Source organism: Bombus pyrosoma, linkage group LG13, assembly GCF_014825855.1.
Source record: "Bombus pyrosoma isolate SC7728 linkage group LG13, ASM1482585v1, whole genome shotgun sequence".
In the NCBI taxonomy this organism is placed as follows: Eukaryota; Metazoa; Arthropoda; class Insecta; order Hymenoptera; family Apidae; genus Bombus; species Bombus pyrosoma.
The window spans coordinates 3,912,793-3,935,712 of record NC_057782.1 but is presented as its reverse complement, the minus strand read 5'-3'; the positions used below and the strand labels follow the sequence as shown (position 1 = coordinate 3,935,712).

Here is a 22,920-nt window from a genome sequence, read left to right as displayed (position 1 = left end):
CTCTAACTATCTCTGGTCGGCGAATAACCCCCGAGCCGATATAAATGCCCCCATAAATGCCAAAGCGACGTTTACACACAAGGGATGAGCTAGAATCGTGCTACGAAACTCTGCATGCGCATGATGCGAGGGTATACTGTCACTTATTTGTACCTTCATACATATTTTCAGTGAAACTTCCAACGTTTCCCCTTTTGGAAAATGTAGAAGAGTTTCTACCTTCAGTATCGTTGCTCTTTTCCCTCTCTGTTCCTCGCAGCTTTTTATTCCTACGAGCGAGTGTGTAATTTCATAAAAGATCAGAGAACTAAAATTAAAGAAATTCTTTTGAACGTGGACGCCCAAAGGACGGCGCTTTCGGAATACGTAATTGACATAAAATATTTACCATAGCGCGGTAGCATGGCGAAATATCCCGTGTCCCAGGGTTTGCTGATTTTTCTCTGTCGATAAATATTTTATGAGGTTGCTAATCAAACGAGGGATAGAAGCAGCCCAGCCGATTTCCAGCCAGGGGGAGCGAGAGAAATGGTTCGATATTGGAAAGTTCGACGAAAGCCCTCGAATCGTTTAAGGGATACATCCCTCGCCGATGCGTTCGTAGAAATTTCAAGCAATCCTCCCCGACAGCCTAACATATTCGACTCATGAATTCTTAACGAGCCAGCCGCAGTGGAGAGAGGAAGTACCGCGACTTGTCTTCAGTCACCCTTCTTTATAAACGAATTGCCGGAACGAACACGGGCTACAGGGGATGTAGAGGGAAGAGGAGAAAAAGGAAGCAAAAAGAGGGACAAGCGACCCTGTGTAGACACGACATTAACCTTCGTTACGCGTGTTTGAATTTCTCTACAACGACAAGCAAGAGGGCGAGCTTCTAAAGGGGAGAGCGATAGCAGCTGATCACCGTCTCCCCCGTCTGTAGGTTGAAAAGGAAAGGAGCAGCGTAAAACTAATTGCGGCAGACGGCGCTCGCCTTCTCCACGTTTCCAACTCCTCTCTCCTATCGTCTTCATCCCTCTCAGTCAGCCTGTGAACCAACCGCCCTTAATAGCGTGCGGTTATTACAGAGGAACGACAGGCGGCCCGATTATACGCACCCCTTTACCCGTATTTCCCCAATCAAACCCCTCCCCCCTTCGTTCCTAATTTTCACCTATTTGTCGCGGCTAAACCAACGAACTTCGTCTAGCGGAATTTCAGTGATGCAACTATCAAATAGTATAGGCTGGTTTGCATGCATGCGTTTTTCTACATTCCAGCATGGGGTAATGTGTATGGGATTGGAAAGAGGATGGAATCGTTTAGAAGACGTTTGTCTGTGTTTTAGATTCGGAGATTGCATTAAAATACATCGGGCACTCTAAGATATTGCGGTGATGAATTTGACAGAAGCTGGCTGCTCGCGTGCACATGAATCACCGTGGTGCAATCATTTTAGCGATGGAACGCGCTCTGCATGCTTCTTTTGTCCCGGACGATGCTCATCCGTCGTGTTTCACGCCATCGTGAAAATAATCCGTAAATCTTTCGGAAAAGCTCCTGCGTGCCTCCAAGGATAAAGGTGAATCATCTTTGAGATGATGTCTACGATCGATCGATGCAAATTTCGGTATGATTTTGTTCGTGGGTGATGTTTCCTTTCGATTATTGTTCCCTTTTTCAAAACATGTGTTTCCATTCATCGTTGTATATATTTCACGATTTATTTATTTTGTTAATATTTTGTTTTGAAAAATTGTTCGATTTGGAAAATAATTATAAATTTTCATAGTCGTTGGTCAACTTTCATTAATATAGCGGACAATTTGATAAAAATAACAGTGTTTCTAACTTTCATAGGCAGAAACTTTGTGAGTTGATTTTAAGTAAAGAGAACTGCTGTCGGGAATTTCAAGTTGCCAACTAGAAAAGAAGCGAACGCCAGCTAGTTTCTTCAACTTCTGAATTAAAATGTGTACTTACGTCTTCTTATGTCGTCCCTGATCGACGAAAAGCGTATTTCAGCCTTCGCTGGTTCGTATAGAGGACATCTAGTTAAAATTTGTTAGTGTTCGTTAGGAAAGGCTTAAACTTTAGTTTGGTCGATTAGTTAGTAATTGCACAGTTCGAAGACGCAGCGGAAAAACTTTATCTTTCTCTCGCTCTCCTTTCGACTTCTTTCCTACGATTTACGCGAATTTCGCCGAGGATCAACTTCCGCGAGAACACTCGCTGAATAGTTCCGACGATTATCTCTGGAATTAACTTCAACATTCTGACACGGGTTCCGTGGCTAATTATTTTTTCTAAAGTTACGCTATTCCAAGTTGACCGCGGATAAACAAACTTCTTCGTACCAGCTGGTTTCTACAGATTCCTAAATCGCGTTCTCTCACGTCTAATTAGAATTTGGCTAGTATTTGAGTGATATAGCGGATGGAAATATTAATTACCCGGAAATAAGGAAAGTAAGGTTGTAGATTTAATCTTGAGTTTAACCGTTGTTGGGATTTTCAAATTCAGCTCACAAATATTGCGCGAAATATGGAAAATTGAAGTTAAAGTTTTAATAATTTAATTAAAGGCCAAGTGAGGTAATTAATCTGATCTAAATTTTACGTAACTTGTAGCACATTTATAGGGGTAGGTGGATGTTGAGGCTATGTATCGTGCCTCAAAAATTTACTCTATAGAGATAGTTTAACACTTTAACAAATTATCATTGGAAATTCCTAAATTCTATCTCATAAATAACTTGTACCTTCGATGAAGTATTACAACGATTAATCTTTCAATGACTATTTAGCACCTAATCATTATAGAAGGATAATTTTGATATGTTCTACGTAACATACGTAATATATTGATAAAAAAAATTCTATGTGTTCAAATACTTTCGCGAGACACTGCAGTTTAATATCAAGAAAAAACAAATTACGGATAGACATTCTGGTTCTCAAGGCGTCGTCTAAGATCTGAGCTGATCCTTCCCTATCGCAGCGTTGCGACGATATTTGCGGACGAAAGGCTGAGGTTTCATTTGGTCGGAACAGTCCTCACGACGCCAACAAGTACGCCGAGCAGGATATGAGATTGTAGTGCCAACTGTGCTCACCTCTAACAAGGTTTCACCAGGCCGATAGATACCGCGGTGGCTGTCGCGACTGCGTGTTCCCAAGGTACAGCGTTTCGACGAGTCTCACCATGGGGTTCTACAGACCTAAGCAAAAGGGTTGCTAACGGATATAATAGCGTAGATAACGCGTTTAAGCGTTACAGATAGGGAGCGTTTAATTGCCCAAATTGATATCGCGTTGCGCTAGAAACGAACCCGCTTTTCGCTTAAGTATGCGCGTTGCTCTTCTCTGAAGGTGCCACCCTTTCATTCTCGAGTATCTCGTAATTTTCCTATGAATCCAACTACCAAGCGTTTATCGAACATTGCTAGCTTTACATAGTCCGTGAAATAAATTGTTATTTTGGCAGAAATTTTGAATTCCAATCTTCCTTGAAGCAATACATTTTTCTAATCATTGCTTTTCTTTCGTCTTCTCTTTTTGTAACAAAATATTTTTTAATCCATTTTGCAAAGTTAATGCGTAAATAAATTGTCTACGAAATACTGTTGTTTTATAGCGGTTCTATGTGCGCATGTAGTCACGCAGTTTACGTAACGCGATTCTCTGAGCCGTGCACGAAGCGTCGCGCGAGTTGAATTATAGGGGAGGTTCGTTAAAAAACTAATCCCACTTCGTTGATCGCTATATTATACTGTGCAGTTAAGGGAATGAGCAATTTTCTTCGGATTGTTTTAGGGCTGATTTCGCATCCATCAACGTCCACGACGATTTTTCCGCCGCGCGTTTACGCGGCTTTATAAACGAAAGCCGATTTAACTGTCGCGTGTCGAACAACAATTCTTTCGCCCCTACTGACTAACGATTGAACAATTACTACCGCGGAAAACGTTGCTACGTATGCGGGACAGTAATTAGAAATAAATTGTCGGTACTAGTTCAATCTCGTTCGTGTCCTTTTGTCCGTAGTTAAAAAGTATTCTGTCGTGGCTGGTACAGTTGTTTTCGATTCACGCGACAATTCCAGTCAGTAAACAGGCAAAACACGCGACTCGCTGGCATGCGAATAAAATAAAAGCGTTCGGACGTGCCGGGACAGAGTTTCGATACCGAAGGGAGAGAAGAGAGAAAAAGAGAGAAGAGAGGGTCACGGGAAAAGCGCAGAAGTATATATAAAAATTGAAATTGATACGTTTGGACGCGGTCATTCTAGTTTCGCGTGAAATATCCTCGACGTCGATAGAATCCAATAATATGCAATTTCAAGTTTCAAAGTAACTCCGTCGGTCTCCGAATCGATACGATATAGGCCATCCAGGGTCGAAAACTTCTCGTTTTGTACGAGACAAAATCGAAAGAAGAAAAAAAACGAAAGGAAAAAAGAAACAGGTGAAAAAGAAGAATAAGGGGAAAATGGGAAGAAAAGAACTGGCAAGCAGCAAAGGTGTTCCGAACAGATGAAACCAATAGCAAGTTCGATAATCAATTTTTATCCCCGCCTGTTTTGTAACTTTGTTATGCGTTCACATCGTGCAACTTCGAGTTCGATACACGTTGCAAACGTCCGTCTAGCCCATTCGGTCTTTCTTGTACATTGGAAATTACGTCACTACTTCCTTTCCTGCGTTCGAAATATTCCTCTTTCTTTTCCAATACCAACTTGGAATTTTCCTGTGTAATATGCTGCTGGACGCTTATGGTCCATCGACGAATAGGCAAGTTTTGACGATTCCAGGAATAAAATCGATGGGACAATTTGTGCAGGGAATAAACGAAAACGAACAACTCGTTTTCTTGGTACGTTTAACAGATTGATAGGGAACACGATGCAGCAAATATATTGCTTACTCCGGGTGAAAGATGCTCGCGCTAGTAGCTGGTCGATTCGAATATCGGTATTCCGGTTGCGCGACTCCTTCGGCCCGACATATGCTCCAACGACGATGATAACGACAATGTCCGTACTCTTGGCCGCGTGCCTGAATCTTTCGGGGAAAATTCTCGAGTAAACGAAATGCGCACGGCAATAAATGAATACGAATCGATAGAATTTTCATGGAAAAAGAAACCTGGAAGATCGTCGGTACATTTTCGCTTAGACTACTTTATCCGATTGGACAAACTCCGCAGCGAAACGAAAGGTTGGAATTTATATGAAATATTTTGGAGGGCAGATGCAAAGAAAACTATAGAATATAGCTTCTCAAACGTGAATTTCGAGGTGGAAATTTTTGTAGGCCCGCCGGATAAACCTTCAGCCGTGTGTATTTTCTTGGTTACCCTCAAAAAGTTTATCCTTTCAATGTTGTTTTAAAAAATATCGGAGAAAAAACGGTTCCCGGCAAATATTCTATGGTTTATTTACGTAAATTTTCATGGAGCCACGTGCACGCGCGTGCTAGTGCGCGACGAGCAAAAGCAAACATTTTGCGGGAAGTCGCATGAAAGTGAATTACGCGAAGGAAAACTTTGCAAAACCGACCCTACGAGACACAGCCGGTGTATCTCATAAAAGTACTCGCCTGTTTATTGAATAATGCAGTTGCAAAATACACATTGGTACGCTTAAATATACCAACGACTTCGTGAAACCGATGTAAACGAAATTAAACAAATCTGCTTAAATTATGCGATTGAAAAATTCTTCAAATCTGAAAGAATTTATTTCCATGGTCCCCGAAGAAGCTAATCTCGCCGTAACGAAAAAGATTCTAAACAGATTTCTTTTACATTTTTTCTTTAGAAACTTGCTTAAATCCTATTAAAACTACCAAAACTTTAAACAACAATATCTTCAAAGTTGGACGAAAGTTTTCGACCAACTGGAGCTCCTTAGAAGCGAGAAATTTTGCCCTTTAAAATTCTCTTCATCGCGTTCCGATTCGACTTATGGTTCTCGAGATATCGCCGTTCAAAGGAAACGATGAATTTTTAGCATTCCTTAGTTCTGTCCTTGTCGCGCGCTCAGACTTCATGCTCTCGCACGTCTTCTCTGACCTATCCCAACTCGAGCCGCGTAGACTGGTCAGTAACAGATGCTGTCTCGACGGCTTTTTCACTGCTTCTAGAACGGAGTACGCATTTGCAGGAAAAAATGTAGGTCAGACCGCCATAGCGCGTATATCAATGGCTATTGAACAGATTCCTTGTATCGTAATACTACGTTTTAAAGCCCTCGCATCTCCGGAATGCTTTGAGATATCGGGATGAGACAGAAAGCATTTTCAAGGGCACGCGTTTCTCAAGATACTCATGCTGTTTTAGAAAAAATTTTGCAGTTGCTTTTTGATATTTTTTACACTGAAATTTCACACGGTCGTACAGATATTCAATTCCAAGAATTGAAAGTCGAGAAACGGTGATGATGTTACAAGTATTACTTTTTAATTACTTCCGAATTTACAATTGTTTATGCTATCTCTTTATAATAAATGAATGTATAAAAGTGAGTTGCTAGCTTCTTGAGAGGATGAGGTATTAATTATGTACTTGGATAGAAACAGGAAATTCTTACCTGTAATGGCTTTTAACTTTGAAAATAAGTCTCGAATGACGTTTATGTGCAGAAACATTTTTCGTTGTTCTGATGTCTAGAATTAATCCTCGCAAATTTTGTGACGCTCTGGATATCGCAACGTATTCCTATATTTTATAATTGTTTGATCAATAAATAATTTATCTGTAGAGCTTCTGTTCGATTGGACCTACACCAACGTTAAAATGCGCACCAGGAAAACTTAAAATCCTAGCATACGCGACAATAATATTCATTTATTCAAGCTGGCTGTATTCATTTTATTAATTCACATAATGAATCTTGTAATTGTTACTAAATGAGTTAAATGTACGTTGTATTATTTGATTAATAAATTAAGGAAGACAAGAATATTTTTTTTGGAATATTATATGGGAACAAAACGGCTCGTTTTAGTACGAGAATAAAGAAGTGGATTAATAATTTTAGTATGTAATTCCGTAGAATGTAACGGTAGAAATATGCTGAGAATAAAGGCGCATAGTGTTCCGTATAAAATTATCCTTCTGAATACTTACTTTATTCATTACTGTGCATTTTAACAGGAAATAGTATAATTTTAAACAATCCCTCGGGACACCATAAGTGCCAGTATCGTTTGCTCTAGTTAAAAGTTATTGCTTAAAGCGTGTTTCTGAGTTTTATAATGCTAAATTACCCCGTACGTTCTTTTGGAGAAACAATTATTTTCGTCTGAGCGTTCGTTCAAAAGACGAGTAACGAAAGCCGTTTAAAATAAAGAGACGAGAGCTCGCACAATAGGTTTTAAACATTATCAACAAATTATCGCAGATACGTAGCAATCTAAAATCCGCTGAATACTTGGCTTCCCTTTTAAAACACTAATCACAATCTCTTTCTCTTTCTCGGTCAAAGGTCCCCTCACAGAATCGGTATGGCGCGCAGCAATTCCCCGTTTTACGAAACACATACCCCCACCTGGCCTAAGCTCATCCAGCCCGACATACATAGACGAGAAAGGCTACAACGGGAGCTGGTTGCATCGACGTCGCACAATCGCTGACGTAGAATCGATGGGAGCAATTTATATGCTACACCCCTAAAGGGACCGGCAGGCGCAAAGGGTTGCATCGTGTCTTTTGATCGAGCAAAGCCGATCGAACCATCGAGCCGGTCAGTCGAACCGGGGTATATTGGGCTGCTCGTGCCTCGTAACACTAGAATATTGCTTTCGTGCCGGGGCCAGAAAACCAGCCCGAGATAAGAACGCGCTAACGAATTCCGTGACGGCAATACGCGACCGCGCTTCATGCATATTTTAATATTAATTTCGCGTCCCGACTTCCGGGTCTGGTCGACTCTTTCCCTACTCCTCTCTCTCCGACGGAGAGAATCGCGCACCATCGTTGTGTCGTGTCGTCGATAGGGAGTGCACAGCCAGTAGCGTAACCTTTCAGGCAACGGTTACCATGCCACGCCGGGACCGCACAAAGGGCCACACAACACGATGTCCTTTTCCCGAGGAACGTTGATCAAAGCAAGGAACGAGCCGCTGCGCCGGTGGGATGGGAAGAACGCGAAACGATATCGAGGCAACGAGACATACCACTGAGCGTAATACGGAAATTTCGCTTCCGGCCAGAAGTGCGTGGCTTGTCGCAGCGCAAAAAGAGACGCTCCACGACCATACCGTAAAAGGGAAAAGCTGCGGGACTAGGTTTCACGCGCTGCAATTGTCATCGAGAGATTCATCCTGTGGTGCTAAAATATTTCCACCGACTGATTTTTGCCTCCGCGATGTCTTCTTATTCTGACCACGTCCTTCGCTACTTTTTTTCACTTTTCCTCCTGCCTTCTTTACGCATTCTTGTCCTCTCTTTAGAAACCAGTCGCCTCTACGTTATTGCTCTAATCCTCCGTGTATGTATCTCCTCTCTTTTTCTCTCTTCTTTCTTTTTTCCTTCATCCAACCGCGTTATCAACCACTCCTGAACCACTGACGCGGCGATTTCTTAGCTCTATGGATATCTTCGATGAGACACCGTATATAGAACGTTCAGGAGGCTCAATGTTTTTCGAACTTTCTCTGCGCTTTTTGCTACATGCTTATTATTATTTGAATTTTTATTTCGACTCGACGCTTATTTGGCGTATTCGCTGGTTTTTTTTTTTTATTAGAACTGACCTTGTATCATTCTGAATTTCCCTTTTGATTTCAATAGGGAGTGGAACTACAGGAACTGTGAATAATGAACTGTCGAACTGTTCGCAACTTTTTCAATGCACGATGCTTTTTTGTAAAAAGCTTTCGTAAAATTTATATAGCGATGAATAAAATATTCGTGAAGTTTCATTCAATGTTAGCCTGGCAATTATCAACATCTAAACTATAAAATCAATTCCAGAGGAATGAAAATAAGCTATGCAAGAGAGAAATAAATTTTTATTCGATGCGTTAATTAATTAATTGATTAGCTCTAAATATAATGAAATAACTTTCATCAGGCTACAAAAATTTGGTACTATGAAAATAAAATATAGAACCTAATGAAAAACTTGCTTTATTGGAAAATAGGAGTGTACGCAATACTTTTTCTAGCTACTGTAAGTCCACACAATTTCTATGAAAAATTACGAATTGGTCAAAATTGGAATTGGAATTGGTTGATAATTCCGGAATTAAATAAATATTTTTTATTTTCCTGTTAAAAATTTGCCGACACAAATTACGCTTTTCAAGTCGTGCCTTATATTTAAGCCGATAATTATCAAATGATCACGGTCTCGACAGAATTCAGCAGCGGTTGTTTACACGGCTAATCATTTCCTACGGTGTGAATCAAACTTCCCGATGCAAGTTCTCGTCGATGCATTGTGCCGGGAGTCGCGTTCACCGCGCTCCAACTTTCCTCCAAACGACGAGAGTTAATTAATTATCGCGTTCATAATTTCGTGGGTGTCTGGTTCATCGTGATCAGTGATGTGTATCGCGGATCCGAGGCACGAAATTCGCGGCGAGCGATTGCGTACCATCGAAACAAGGCCAGTCTCCCATGCGACTCGAATCGAAGCGCGACACCGTCCCGTGTGCGCGTAATTACAGTTCGTTCAACTAGTTTCCACGGCAATTCCGTCGATCAGTCGTGCGTCGCACGCGTTGAAATTCGAGAGACAACGAATGAGAGGACGCGAGTAAGAGACGTATGTGTGAAATTCGTTTCTAATTGGGCGTAATAATGGTTCGGCGAGGCTTGCTTATTTGAAACTTTCTTCTTTCGTTGCGGCATGAAGCGAACAAAAATCGAAAAAATCATTCCTCGATTTTGATCTTATTATTCGATGATACCATTAGTCAGTTAGTCAAATGCCGCACCGTGCGTCGCGTCGAATTTACGTATCTCGAGTTGAAGCGGGTTTCGAATTAACCAGCAGGGTAGAACATGTCGAAGCGGAAGTTTACTCATTCCAAAGGCCAAACTTCATCTATTTTCTACAAGAGTTGACTGACAATCCGCAAGCTTGTTTTGTTATTTTAACGAATGAATTTAGATAGTAAATCGTCATACGTATTACGAAAACAGAATCAGCTGTAAATGATTGTAAAATTTCTCTTGACACATCTCCTAAAATAATGTTTATTAAAAGTTTCACTTTCAGGGGTCAAACTTTCAAAAAACAGACCGAATCATGCACAGCTAATTATAATATTATATCCTATAGTCTATATTCCACAAATAATTAAAAATTAACCTAGATTCCAAAAACTCAAGCACAGAGCTTTCAGAATGGGTACGTTAACTAGAACACAAAGAGATTAATTTAGGACTACTGCACCGTAATTTAACATCGTAATAGTTTATGAAAGAAGAATGCATTTTTCAAGTCAAGTTAACAAAATTAAGCCAGCCGTGTTAAGCCATAAGATATGTCTACAGCGAAACAATTAATTCATCTCGCTGCTTCTATTTTTTCTCTTATTTTACTGTCGCTTTGCTCGCATCGTATGAGCCTTATTCTGTAAAATTTTAAATCAAGTAAAATTTTTATCACAATTTTTCGATAAATGTAACGAGCGGATATGCTAAAACTTATAGCCGATAGTATACATGCATAGAAATATAGGAAAAGAGAGAGAATGAACGCACGAAAGCGTTAATATTGCACGAAGAATCTCACGTGCATCAAGACACAATAATTAGCGAAGCGTGGAATCGTTCAGAGGCTCGTCGATGCGATTTGTTCGAAAGCGAGTTTACGAGCTTTAAATTCATTCCAGCTGAGCAGTACGCCCTTCGTTGCTGGGTTCATTGCCTTCGCGAAATATCACGTATCTAGTGTCAAACAGAAAGTTGCGCGTTGTCGTGGCGTCAGCTGCGTTGCTTTGGAGAAACGAGGGAACAGATTGCCGGTTTAATTAACACCCTTTGCCAAATTACGAAATCGCGAATTATGCAAGAAGCACCTGAAAAGGAAGGAGGTTAGCGGAAGAGACTTCTTTTCCTCTCAGGGAGTTTCTTATTACATCGTTCCGACCGCGTTCATCAAGAATTTAAAGTTTCATCCTGGGAACACCGGCTGTCGACATTTTACGATACGCGAGACCTATCTTGTACAGGGACACATGAAAAAATAAATAAACTGCTGATGAAACGTCAACGTAAGTAGAGACTGTTCCACGTTTCATTCATCAAACAGTGCGCAGGTGGTTCGTGCGAGAAAATCTAATTATATCGTACGGAAATTCAATATTGATATCTCGTTACATCGTTCACGAGCTAAATAAAGAATGGAGAAGATCGCAAATATTGATTTTAATGGTTCTGTTTTCCTTTTCGCCGAGATAATTCGTACATTCTCCATATGAAATTTCTCAGAATTAAGAATCTAATACTTGGACGTTAGAAAACATCCTCCTTTGCCAATTTTCCTATTGGTCATTTTTCGACGTTAATATCAATGCATACCTGTTGGATCCACGCAACGGATTCAACTAGCAAAGGATACTTTAATTTATTAAAATACGTATCAGAAGAAGTAGCCTTACCGTACTTATTCTAGCAAATAAAACAAAATGTCAGTACTTCTTTAAAAATGAAATACGATGTAGTTCAAGTAAAATTAGAGAATCGCGGTGTAAGCCATTATTTTCTTTATTTCGAATTTGTTTGAGAAATACGTGCGTTTAAATTCTACGGTTTTCGCCTATTCTTGTGAAATCGGGCTGCACTCAGGAATTCTTATTTCGACGATTATTTACCAGATACAGTCACTTTTTTATTCTAACGCAGAAGATGGAACATATGCAAATAAAATTGTTTCAAATTGGAAGATTAATTTTATGCTATTGAAAATTACAAATAAATTCTTAGCGAAACGAAAAATTGGAAATGGTATATAAACACGTTTCTTTAAGTTTCAGCTATGGCACAAGTTCTCCTTTAAAATGAAATTTTTTAAATTAGTAACTTAATTACCTATCAAAGGACTGGTGCGCCCGGCGGAAGTAAAATTCGTGAACATTTCCAATTGAAATCAAAACATTTATGCGAATCTACATGTACGATAAAATATTCAATAGCCTGATACCGTATAAGAATTCCAAGTATCCCAATAGCCAGACTGTTCACAGTAACGCGTCCCGTTAGAAGTGTAAAATGTAAATTGCAAATTCATAATCCAGAACGATTTGAAATAGGCAATCTCCCGGACAGTAGTCCGATCCAAAAAGAATCTCGATACAAGCTCTTTAAAAACGGGCGGTCCACGTGGTAGGCTGCACGGCTGGCGCATCGTCCAAGCTTCTCTTTTCCATCGTTGCACACACTCTTTACCCTGCATCAGCCGTTCTCTGCCTCTATTTTGCAATACGTGCACGCTGCTACACGTCAGCACTTGCACCCTGCCGGATGCAAGAACCCTTTCCCCCGCACCCTTTCCTCTTTCTCCCTATCTCACACCCTTCTCTCTCTCTCTCTTTCTCTCTTCACGTGCACACACACCTCCTTCTCTCCTCCATACGGTCGACCTCGATGCAGCTGCAGTCACGGGCGCCGCTGCAGCTGCTGCCAGATCCTACGTAGATCGGTTCGATGCTGGCTGCTGCTGGCACCGATGCTGTTACTGGGCTCGTTTGGAACTCTCGTCAGGCGAAAACGAAATTGTCCGCCACGCTCGTCTCGTCGTTTTATCGGCCATGGACGGCTGAGCAACGACGAGCTGCCAGCCACGCTCGGCGAAAGCGTATTTTTACAGGAATATCGATAGATCGACAGGGAATCGGATGTTTCGCCTAACGTGACATTCCGACGGTCTTCTTCGAGGTGCCGGGATTAACGAATCGTAGCCAATTAGGATTTTCCAGGATTTGCAGCCAGTGAATCGCTACTGATGGCTACCTTACCAGCAACTTTCACTGGCTTCAGCTTCTACCGGTTTAACAGGGTTTTTAGTGGAAAATTTAAAGCGTAAAAGACGCGAGATAATCCATCTTTCCTCGGTAATCAGCATTCCAAGAGTTTTGTAAGATTCGTAACGTTTAAAATTGACATACCTGTGATTCTTCGGGTTTCAATCGTGTTATCAGTACGCTCTGTCTTTATTCCGACGTTTCGTGACATTTCAGTACATTTCTTCACCGCGGGTACATAACCTTGTTCCTTTAAGATACAATTTCAGGTCTGCAAATGAACCAGAGTGGCATTGAAACCCTAAGAATCACAAATATGTTATCTATTCCTTATGATGGTTGAAAATCTAAAACGTTAAAAAGTTTCTCTTCGTAAGAGTTCTTGTTATTCTATTTAGGGTAGATTTTGAGAATTTGAGTAAAGTACAGGGTTGACTGTTCACCCGCGTCGTTTTATTGGTGTGGTTGATCCCTTGGCAAGGATGATTGATGATTGTAAAAGATAGGCTCAGTGCGCTCGCGTGAATCGACCGATGGAAAATTCGTCGTGTTATACATTTCCCAAGTTGGGATGTAATTTTAATGCGATGTAAACATAACGGACTGCGATTAACGAGCCGCCGAGCTGCGCCAGAAACGCCTGGCGGAGAAATTAATTTTGCGTGTAATTTTATTATTCAAGGAAGCTATGCGAATCTATGGACTGTAACACTTTCATTACCTGTCTTCCAATAAAATGTCAAACCTGTGGAATTCATGACTCAACTTCCCGATTGATATACAACACGCTACAAATATTTTCTATTTGTTATTTGGACCAAATGTTACCAATAATACAGTGAAAGTTTACCGGATGTTTTGGAAGAATTGCAAAATGATTCTGATAAGTTATTAAGGAGATTTTAAACAAACGTGTTTCCTATTATAAATAATGCTTGTAAAATTCATGATCAATGTATTCATTGAAATATATATTATTTCGCAAATATTTTCTATTTGTCATTTCGATTAAATTTTACAAGTAATATGACAAAATCATGTAGGATCTTTTAAAAGAATTACGAAACAATTTTGATAGATTAACGAAAAGATATGATCAATATTATACGAATATCCTTCCTATTTTAAATATTTGACTTCCAAAGATTTGTGCAATACATAATCTACCAAACCAAATGATATATAATTTTCTACTCTTTACTTGGACTAAATGGTACAAGTAGCACAGTGTATTCCAGAAAAATTGGAAAATGATTCTAATAGGTTACCGATGAGATAATAAGCGTTGCACGAGCGTAGCCCTTAATCGAACACTTAGATAATCACGGCAGTTCAAACTTTTACTACTCTTAAGATATCCAGCTATTTCAAGTTTATACGGCAATGTTCGATCCGAGCAACGAGATCTCCAACTATCTTAATTACTACTATTAAACCTTAAAACACCAGTATATCATTCAATCTTTCGATAATGACGATTTTTACTAATTCGTTAGTTTTATGAATCCTCTTTTTTATTAATCTATCCACTAATGAAACAGAACACCATCCTCCAATTCTCGAAAACAATTCCAACACTCGTAACCACGATAGCCCATTAGAGATCGTGTTCCAACAACATAATAAACACACGTTACAAGAAACATTAACGCTTAACGAATACCCACACCGTCTAATTACCAGTTGCGTAACCTTAGCATTAATCGGCGGCATTACGCCGTTATGACACGACCGGCGGAGAATGCAGACGTGTAAAAAGAGATTTTAATACCCGAATTCCGGTATCTAATAGAGTTCAAGGCCATTTAGTTACAACAATCCTCGTTCCGCTTTCTGGAGGATCTTGGTCAATAGTGTTGCTTGGTTTTGGGGAATGCCTGCAGGGAGCGGTCCACGAGGATAATGGAGTTCTCAAGTTGCCCTAAACGGAGGACAAAACCGTTCCCACGGACTGAACTTCGGTAATGGTGTCGTTCCAAACCTACGATATCGATAAGAACGGTTTATAACGAGTATCGACGAGGCGGAGCTAATTAACCGGTGCGTTTTACCGAGGTTAATAGGCCCACCCCCTACCCCCCGATCGACGAGAAAGTACGCTTGTTTGAGTGGCTGGCACTACATGTGACTCACGGAGCTAGCGCTCCAATTTCGCGGGAAAAAATACAAGAAGGGAACAAAGGACGTAAATTTCACCTTTAATTTCATCTACGAGGAAAATTATTAAATAAAGTCGTTCAACTTGGTTTAATGGAGCAGTTAGCGTGTTGACTAATGACGTAAGATTACTTCTATTGTTGCTTTTATAAGGGGATTGAAGTGTTTGAATACTATAGACTTGGTTTTCACGGTATATCGTGGTGCTTTTCAGAAAAATTGCAGGTTTATATTTTAAATAGTCTTTTAGTTTAATTAGAGAGCGTTTCCTTGAAAGGCAATCGCGTTTTTATGAAACGTAGTATGAAATCGTGTCATACGCAACTGAAATATAAAAGAGAAAGCGGTAAAATAGTGGTTAAAATATTTCACTTCCTCCTACCACAGGAACTTTCATTTTCATCGAGCTTGCGAATAAATAAACAAACGTTCTACAAACCGCGATTCGTGACTTTCTTTCGATCTCTTTATCGTGAAAAATGCAAAATCCAGAATGATCTGTAACCTCTCGACGTCTAAACCGACTGTCAAAAAGAACGTCAAGATTAGTTTGATTTTAATTAAAATTCATAATATTTGCGACCATACGATGAGATCCATCCTTCCATGTGGGCAACGCTAAGAGTACTCATCAACGTTCTGCGCGACGAATCACAGGGACTTTAATTAAGAATACATCACGAATATGCGTTTAATAATTCACTGCGAGTAGGGTAATTCTATTTGCTGCATTTGTCTACCGCGCGTCGGCAATGAATTCCCGAGAATTTCGCGAAACAACCGAGAACAAAAGGAGCAGGCACAACAGCTTCCATCAGCCGGCGCGTGCGGCGAAAACGCGCTGATAGCTCGCGCGGAACTCGCCGCCCTTAGTTTGCTAGCGTGTATTTATAGAAACCGTAATGACGCTAGGAATATTTCATAACTATCACAGGTGAATTGCGATAATGAGACCGTACAATCTCGCTATTTTGCTATTTATTCGTTGCACCTCCTTCCTTTTTCATCCCTTGCGTAATATTATGACGTAATGCAAGCGTTAGGGGAGGGTATGAAAGAGGAGAAATCGCGTAATCAATTTTCATCTCGGCGAAGTTCTTCGATAGTTGCTCCTTTTTCCTCTTGTTTCTCCGCGTTAAGAAGAGCAGCGAGGTAATTTCAAGATGAAAGCTCGGAAATTCTTCTAAGCTAAGAAGATGCTAGGGTGGAAACAATGAATTTTAGATATCGAAGATCCCGAGTGAAACTTTGCCGCGCTTCGATTCGGGAAAGAATACCAAGTGAAAAGAAGTAGAACATGATCGTAGAGCTGTAGCGTTCGGATCTTCCTGCACAATACCTGCTACCTGGCTTTCGTAGAAACTTTACCGCAGAGTAGCGAGATTATTTCTACAGCCACCTCGTGTTACGTAATCAGACCACTTCCTACAAATTTCTCTCGAAGCAATGAAGCAACCGAAAATAAAAGACGGTGCGCTTCTAACCGGATGGCAGCCGTTGCAAAACGATATTCAATTCCGGGGTTCGGCTCGCCTACGCCTACGCTCAGGTTTAAGGTCGAAGGATCCGCGATTGTCTCGAGCGAATATCGAGCAGTTGCTCTATTAGGCTGTCTCCTGGCTGTAACAGCTGCTGTATTCTGGATCAGCGAATAAAACGGCATCGGTACGATGTAACATCCGAAGCAGAGCAGAAAGAAGAGAACGAAAGGCTGATAAACCATAACCAGGATCGAGGAAAAGAATAAGGAGAATAAGAATACGAAATGGACGACGGAGAAAAGAAAGGAACAGGCGAAAGACAGGGAGAATCGTCTACATGCCTCGACGCTGAGAAAACATCGATGCTGCATTTACGTTGGGAATATTCCTGGGTAACCGTGCATCTCTAGGAAGCGTATGCAGTCAGACGAAGAGTGGAGGCAAAGAAGGATGGAAGCTGAAGGTGGGACACCGACTCAGAGAAGGGAGGAACGGGAGGAGGATACGATAGCGGTCTACGGCAGCTTGCTGGCAGCTATATCAGGTTACGCTCTAGCGCCCATCCACCGCCCATCCACCACCCATTCGACCCATCCGACGAACCTAACCCCTCCTGCCAGCTTCCACTCGCTCTTTCACCACCTTCTCGCTCCCTCCTTTTCTTTCTTTCTCTTTCCTCTTACGCCTGTCTCTTATACCTTCTCTCTCGTTTTCTATTTACACTGCTTCCTTCCGCCTCTCCTCCTCCGCTCCTCATTGCTTTTGCCACCTTTTATGTCACGAAGGCTCGACATTATCGTGGAACACTGCATGCTGCTAACGCCGTTCACTGTAGGATCGTTCAGCGTTATGGCTGATATGAAAGATGCCGCGTGGATTTTGATTTCGATTCGATGCGTGATGGATGGGTCTAGGGCAGGTCGATTTGTTGAAATGGAGATTGTATTTTTTGCGGTGATGCCATATTTATAACGATAGGAGCGTGGGTTTCGATTGTCTGACTATCGCGTTCCTTTTCTACTCAAGATCTTTGCAACAATGTTTCTCTTTGAATTCTTATCCATCTTCGAAGATATCTTGGCTCTGAGATCTTACCCAGTTTTAGTTCTCTGCCTTTCGCATCGATCTACTGAAATTTTGAATTACGTCAGACGAAGCAAACATCCTTTATTAGCCGGAGGAAGAATGACTCGAAAGGTCAAAGACAGATTAATCGTTGGTGATAAAATCATCGACCGACCCTGTAAGTCCCATGCAAACTTCCATTGAATTTCTTCGAACTCGAAAAAACATTTCGTCATTCCTTAGATGAGAATCCAAGGATATCCATTTTGGTTCAACTTCGAAATTGCTCTTCCTTTGATTCGTTCGACCAACGACTTATTACCGAGGGCCGACTTTGATAAAGCGACCAAAAACTTCCCTCCCTCCCGTTTGATAATCCCGAACCGCGATTAAAGTCACATGGCGTAGAATGTCGGCAACTCTGCGGACAAATTGATATTCAGAAGCTCGACTTTTCGATCACCGACAGAAGGATTCCACGGAATGATCAGCAGCTGTCACAGATCCGTGCTTTCTCTTCAACCACCTTCCAACCGTGTATTTTTGTTCTTTTCTCTCTCTCTCTCTCTCTCTCTCTCTTTCTCTCTCTCTCTCCCTTTCTTCGTACCTCTTCTCTTTCACGGATTCGTTTCCGGCGCGGTAATCACGGAAACGGGATTTGAAATTCGAGTTCCCACTAATGGCCGGTGACACCCGTCCACGGGACGCGACGGTAATCGGATCGACGTGGCTCGTTCGAAAGCGTTTCTCCATTTGCATTCGTTTTTCTAGCGCGGAGCAGCGTCGCAGCGCGCCATCGTCATGTCGACCTTCTCGATACCGTGACAGGAAACGAAACAAGGTCGTGCGGATCCTTTGCACGGCTTCAATGTGATTTACTTTGCTGCTCGAGCGTTCCAATTTTCGTTCGTTATGTTTCTATCTGTGTTTTCCCTCGACGTTCTTCCTGGGCCGACTAACCTTTACGAAATTTTGTTTAATCCGTTTGAGTGATTGCTTGTTACCCTGATTGCACCGTAAAACATCCAACATCGCGTTGTTTAGCGAAGAAAATTGCTCCTAATGACACTTGTCGTTCTATTGTTACGAGACAACGGAACAACTAACTGTCGTGCTTGTGCCCCTTGTTTCCCAGGCTCATTTTAATCGACCACGTCTAATGCAGTTTAATTTGATATTACTGGATATTCCTGGTGGCAATTTCTTAGAAACGTACGTACATATGTAAATAACGGATGAAAGCATGGGAACACCGTAGATGAAGCGTACTAATACTTTGTGACGTATACGCATTAGTTTACAGTCAAACAAACGTGGATTAACTCTGACTGGTTGCATAAAATGTATGTACACTATTTCTGATTTGTGTCATGCTCAAATCCAAATTCGAACTTTGGTTGAATGTTAATTTGTAACTAGTTCAACTATTGATTCGTATCGCACTGTTGCCAAGAATGTGTCCCAGTTGCAACTTCGTTTGTATTTACGATCTGTACGTATTCTCCTGACAGCCGAATTTTATCCTCCACATGTGCAAATCTCTTATCTTCTTCGATTCTGAACTCATATCGCGAGGTAAGCGGCTAGATTTCCTATCAACCAAATTTAAAATCTCTTTTTTTTTTCATAAATTTATAGCTACATATATTTAGAAACTATATCTGAAAAGAATATTTCCTGCGTGTTGAGGAATAAAACTGAAATCCGTGTTCATTAATCACAGATCGAAATCCTCTAGTTTACTCATATTTCCATTCCTGATAAATCCTCGCACAAGTTTGACAATTTGTCATCCTTTGTCACAAGTATTTGCCAGTGGAAATTCCACCAAGACGAATATTTCATCGAAATCGAGTAGGATTGCCTTCTTTCGTATCGTTGATTAATCATAAGCGGGGAAATCGAATGGCGTAACTGGATGGTAAATCAATGCATTAATTAATTACAAGACGCAGAGACAAATCTGATGCGACGAGCAGTCGAGGATCATATTCCTGACACTACTGACGGACATCCCACACAGCTTTCCCGAGGTTACCTCGAAATTGTGCTGGTCTCTGTGAATCTGTCCGCGGATCGGGTGATTTCTAGTTGATTCGCGTGCAACGCCCGACAGCGTGGATGCCACCTGTCTTCTCTAACGAGTCGTACCAGCGTACGTCCATACGCGACAACATACAACGCTGGTCCGTGTAATTGATCATTATGGCCTTAACCATAGGGGCTGACTTTTCGTTGGTCGATGAGCATTCATCGAGTGATGTCTAGTGGAGGGTGCTTGTTATTTCCTCTGACTAATTTTATTTTGATGTCTATTGGGTTTTAAATAATAAAATTTCACCTGATTAAATTATGTATCATATGACTTTGAATATATCACTTTCACGAATATATATCACTTTGAAAAATGAAGATCGTAAGAGAAAGATACGACGAGTAAAATTGTATCGATGGTAAAATATCGTTATAGTTTTACGTTATTTAGCGTTTGAGAGTGTAATTTAATATGACATAATTAAGAAGAGGATCAACGTACGCGATCCAAAGACATAAGCCTTTTAGCAACAGACGACAAATTCATGAAGATATAACCAATATTTTAAAAATCAATATTTATGTATGAACAAAATTAAATAAAAAATATATATAAGGAATGGAGTTTCTAATCAGAGTATTAATTTTAAAATTGAATGACAAGTTGGAGATAATAGTGTGAGAGTTTATTAATGTTTTTTATAGGATAGTTAAACTAGAAGTACTCGATTGAGAGTTGTTGAGAGTTGCTAAGAACGCTTCCATCGGTGATAGAGTGGACGGACAAGGAAATAAAGGAAAGGATCTCACCCGAACGGGCAATCACGTTCCCCCAAACAAATAAAGACAGTGATGGATATATCCACTCGATCTATCGTATGAAAAACCTACTTTCTCGGATATATCCACTCTCGCCGCTTAAAGAGTTAATTCAAGTATTCTTCAGAGAGAATTTCCTCCGTGACCAAGTGCCGTTTGACGTTGAAACACAAACACAAATTGCAGAGTGGAAACGAATCGACCGATTCAATCGCTGAGCGACGATCCGGAGATTCGTATTTTTCTTTCATTTGAACTTCGAACCTTTCGATTTCAGGTTTAGGATTTCTAAAAGGAAATCTACAGACCTCTTGGACAAATTTCAGAGTGACAAAAGAACTCACGTATGGAAAATAGAGAAAAAAGCGACCAAAACGACGATTAAAATCATTGTCACGCATACGTAAAATACTATAAAAAATCGATTGCGTGCTATATTCAGTTCCAATGGCGAAAGATCTACCAATCACATTGCAGACACCACTTATTCGAGCCAGCCTTTTCACAAAATTAAATTTTTCGAACTAATGCTTACAGTGTTCTCTCGTTTGACGGCGATACTCAGCCACGGTATTCGCGTTGCAAATTTTTCGCTCGACCAGGTCCAATTAAAAAAATATATACACCTATCTGCTCTTCCCTCGGGACACTGGGACGAACGAGATTCTGTTTCGTGGCTTCAATTTCTAGAAATTATTGCAATCGAGTCAGCGTGACCAGAATTTCGAAAAACACCCTATATACAACGAGCCGTGCGTTCACGCAAGCTCGTGCTATATGCCCGTGAATGTATACCCGTGTCTACGCGTACGTGTGTGCAGAGTGTGGAACGGTAGCCAGGCGCGTTCTCCACGCATGATGAGGAACGAACGGAATCATAAATGTCCGCTCTCTGCTTCGTGTGACACGGTTGCGGGAACGCAAGCGAGTCATGACATTGCGAGGAGGTATCTATAGGGCCAGGCGAGCCAGGGAATGAAAAGGGAGGTTGGTTTCAGCCGCCAGAGAAATTTATGCCGTCCCCGTGATGGGATTTGACGGCGTAGACGTGGATTTTCAACGTGGAATCGCCAGTGGAAACGCGGCCAGTCCAGTTTTACCCTGTCTATTGTTTCATTGCCCTCGTATTTCTCGATTACTTCCCTCTTCCTTTTCCTCTGGCTTCTCGATCGTGGCAATTTTTGTACCTTTCGACATCGTACATTCTTCCATATCTCCGTAATGCTGCTCCTTTTCTTACATTTTTAGCTCCTTGGGTTTCATATCTTTATTATATTTCTGATAGATGGTGATGAAGCGAGGGTCGGTTAATTTATGGAATTTTGATAACGATTGTGGCATTCCCACTTCTCGTCTATCCGTATTTCTTCCGTATATCAGTTTTGATAGATGATACTAAGGTGAGAATCGATTAAATCGTGGTATACTGGAATAACGAAATTTGCGCTGGTTCCTCCGAACAGATACTTGGTCAGATATGGTCAACTACGATAACAGAGATCGTCCTACTTTACATTTCACGCTCCATCTCGGCCGGTGTTCCGTATCTCGGCTCGCCTAACCGAATATGCATGTACGCCCATCAACCGTGTAGCGAGATAGCGTTAACAAGCTTTATATAAGCAATGGCCCGGAGACCGATCTGCTTGCGGACATCAAAGGGTCTCGGTCATGCTTCCTGGTCCCGGCTATGGGTAGACTAGTACGTCAAGGACCCTGAATCGGGCTCAAGAAACCAGACTCGCACGTGCAACACGAGCCGCACGAGGTAACTTAGTGACGTAAGCGGAGGTTAAAGGTAGGAAGGTTGAATAGAGGAGGCGAGGAAGACGGACAAGCATAGAGAGAAGGAGAAAAAGGGAATACCTTGAAGGGGTTCGGTTCGCTAACGCGTCAGGGAAAGCTTCGGTTGGAGAAGCCCGGAGGCGATGTTTCTGACCGGCAATCAGCCGGTTAGCCCCGATGATCACGAGACCGGCTTCGTGCCACGTCAGTGAAAATCGCTACCAATCCTGCCGACCATTCAAAGAGAGAGAACTTTCCAAGTTGTGGTTATTGCGACCGATCGATCCGCGCGTAACGTTGTGTACAGGCTTTCCCATGGAGAAAGCCGCGGTAAGGTTCTCCTTCGCCTCGGAGCACACACTCGACCGCCATACCACACCCGCTGAAACCATCCCACTCTTACCATCGCCCTCCGAAATTCACCCGCTTCGACGTATCTATCTCTCTTTGCCCTGAAGGGACAATGGAACCCGGTCGGTGCCCAAGGGAATATCAGAGGATAGGAGAGTGGTGCTCCGCTCCTCTAGCCAGTCGCCGATGTAGCCAACCCGGCCATTGGCTAGCGGTGAGAGAGCACTTCCTGTTAGCCTCGACCCTCGTCCGCAACCAGCCGCAGGC

The 22,920-nt window shown here is 41.5% G+C and overlaps 1 protein-coding gene across 1 annotated transcript in view; it reads right to left on the bottom strand.

The window, feature by feature from the left end:
- Positions 1 to 3,097: 3,097 nt before the first annotated feature.
- The window catches only part of LOC122574139, a 41,396-nt gene continuing 21,573 nt past the window's right edge, over positions 3,098 to 22,920 (bottom strand). The window contains exon 3 of the mRNA XM_043741346.1: positions 3,098 to 3,194. Coding sequence (XP_043597281.1) covers positions 3,111 to 3,194 — 84 coding nt within the window. The 3' untranslated portion in view covers positions 3,098 to 3,110. The remainder of the gene's footprint in view (positions 3,195 to 22,920) is intronic.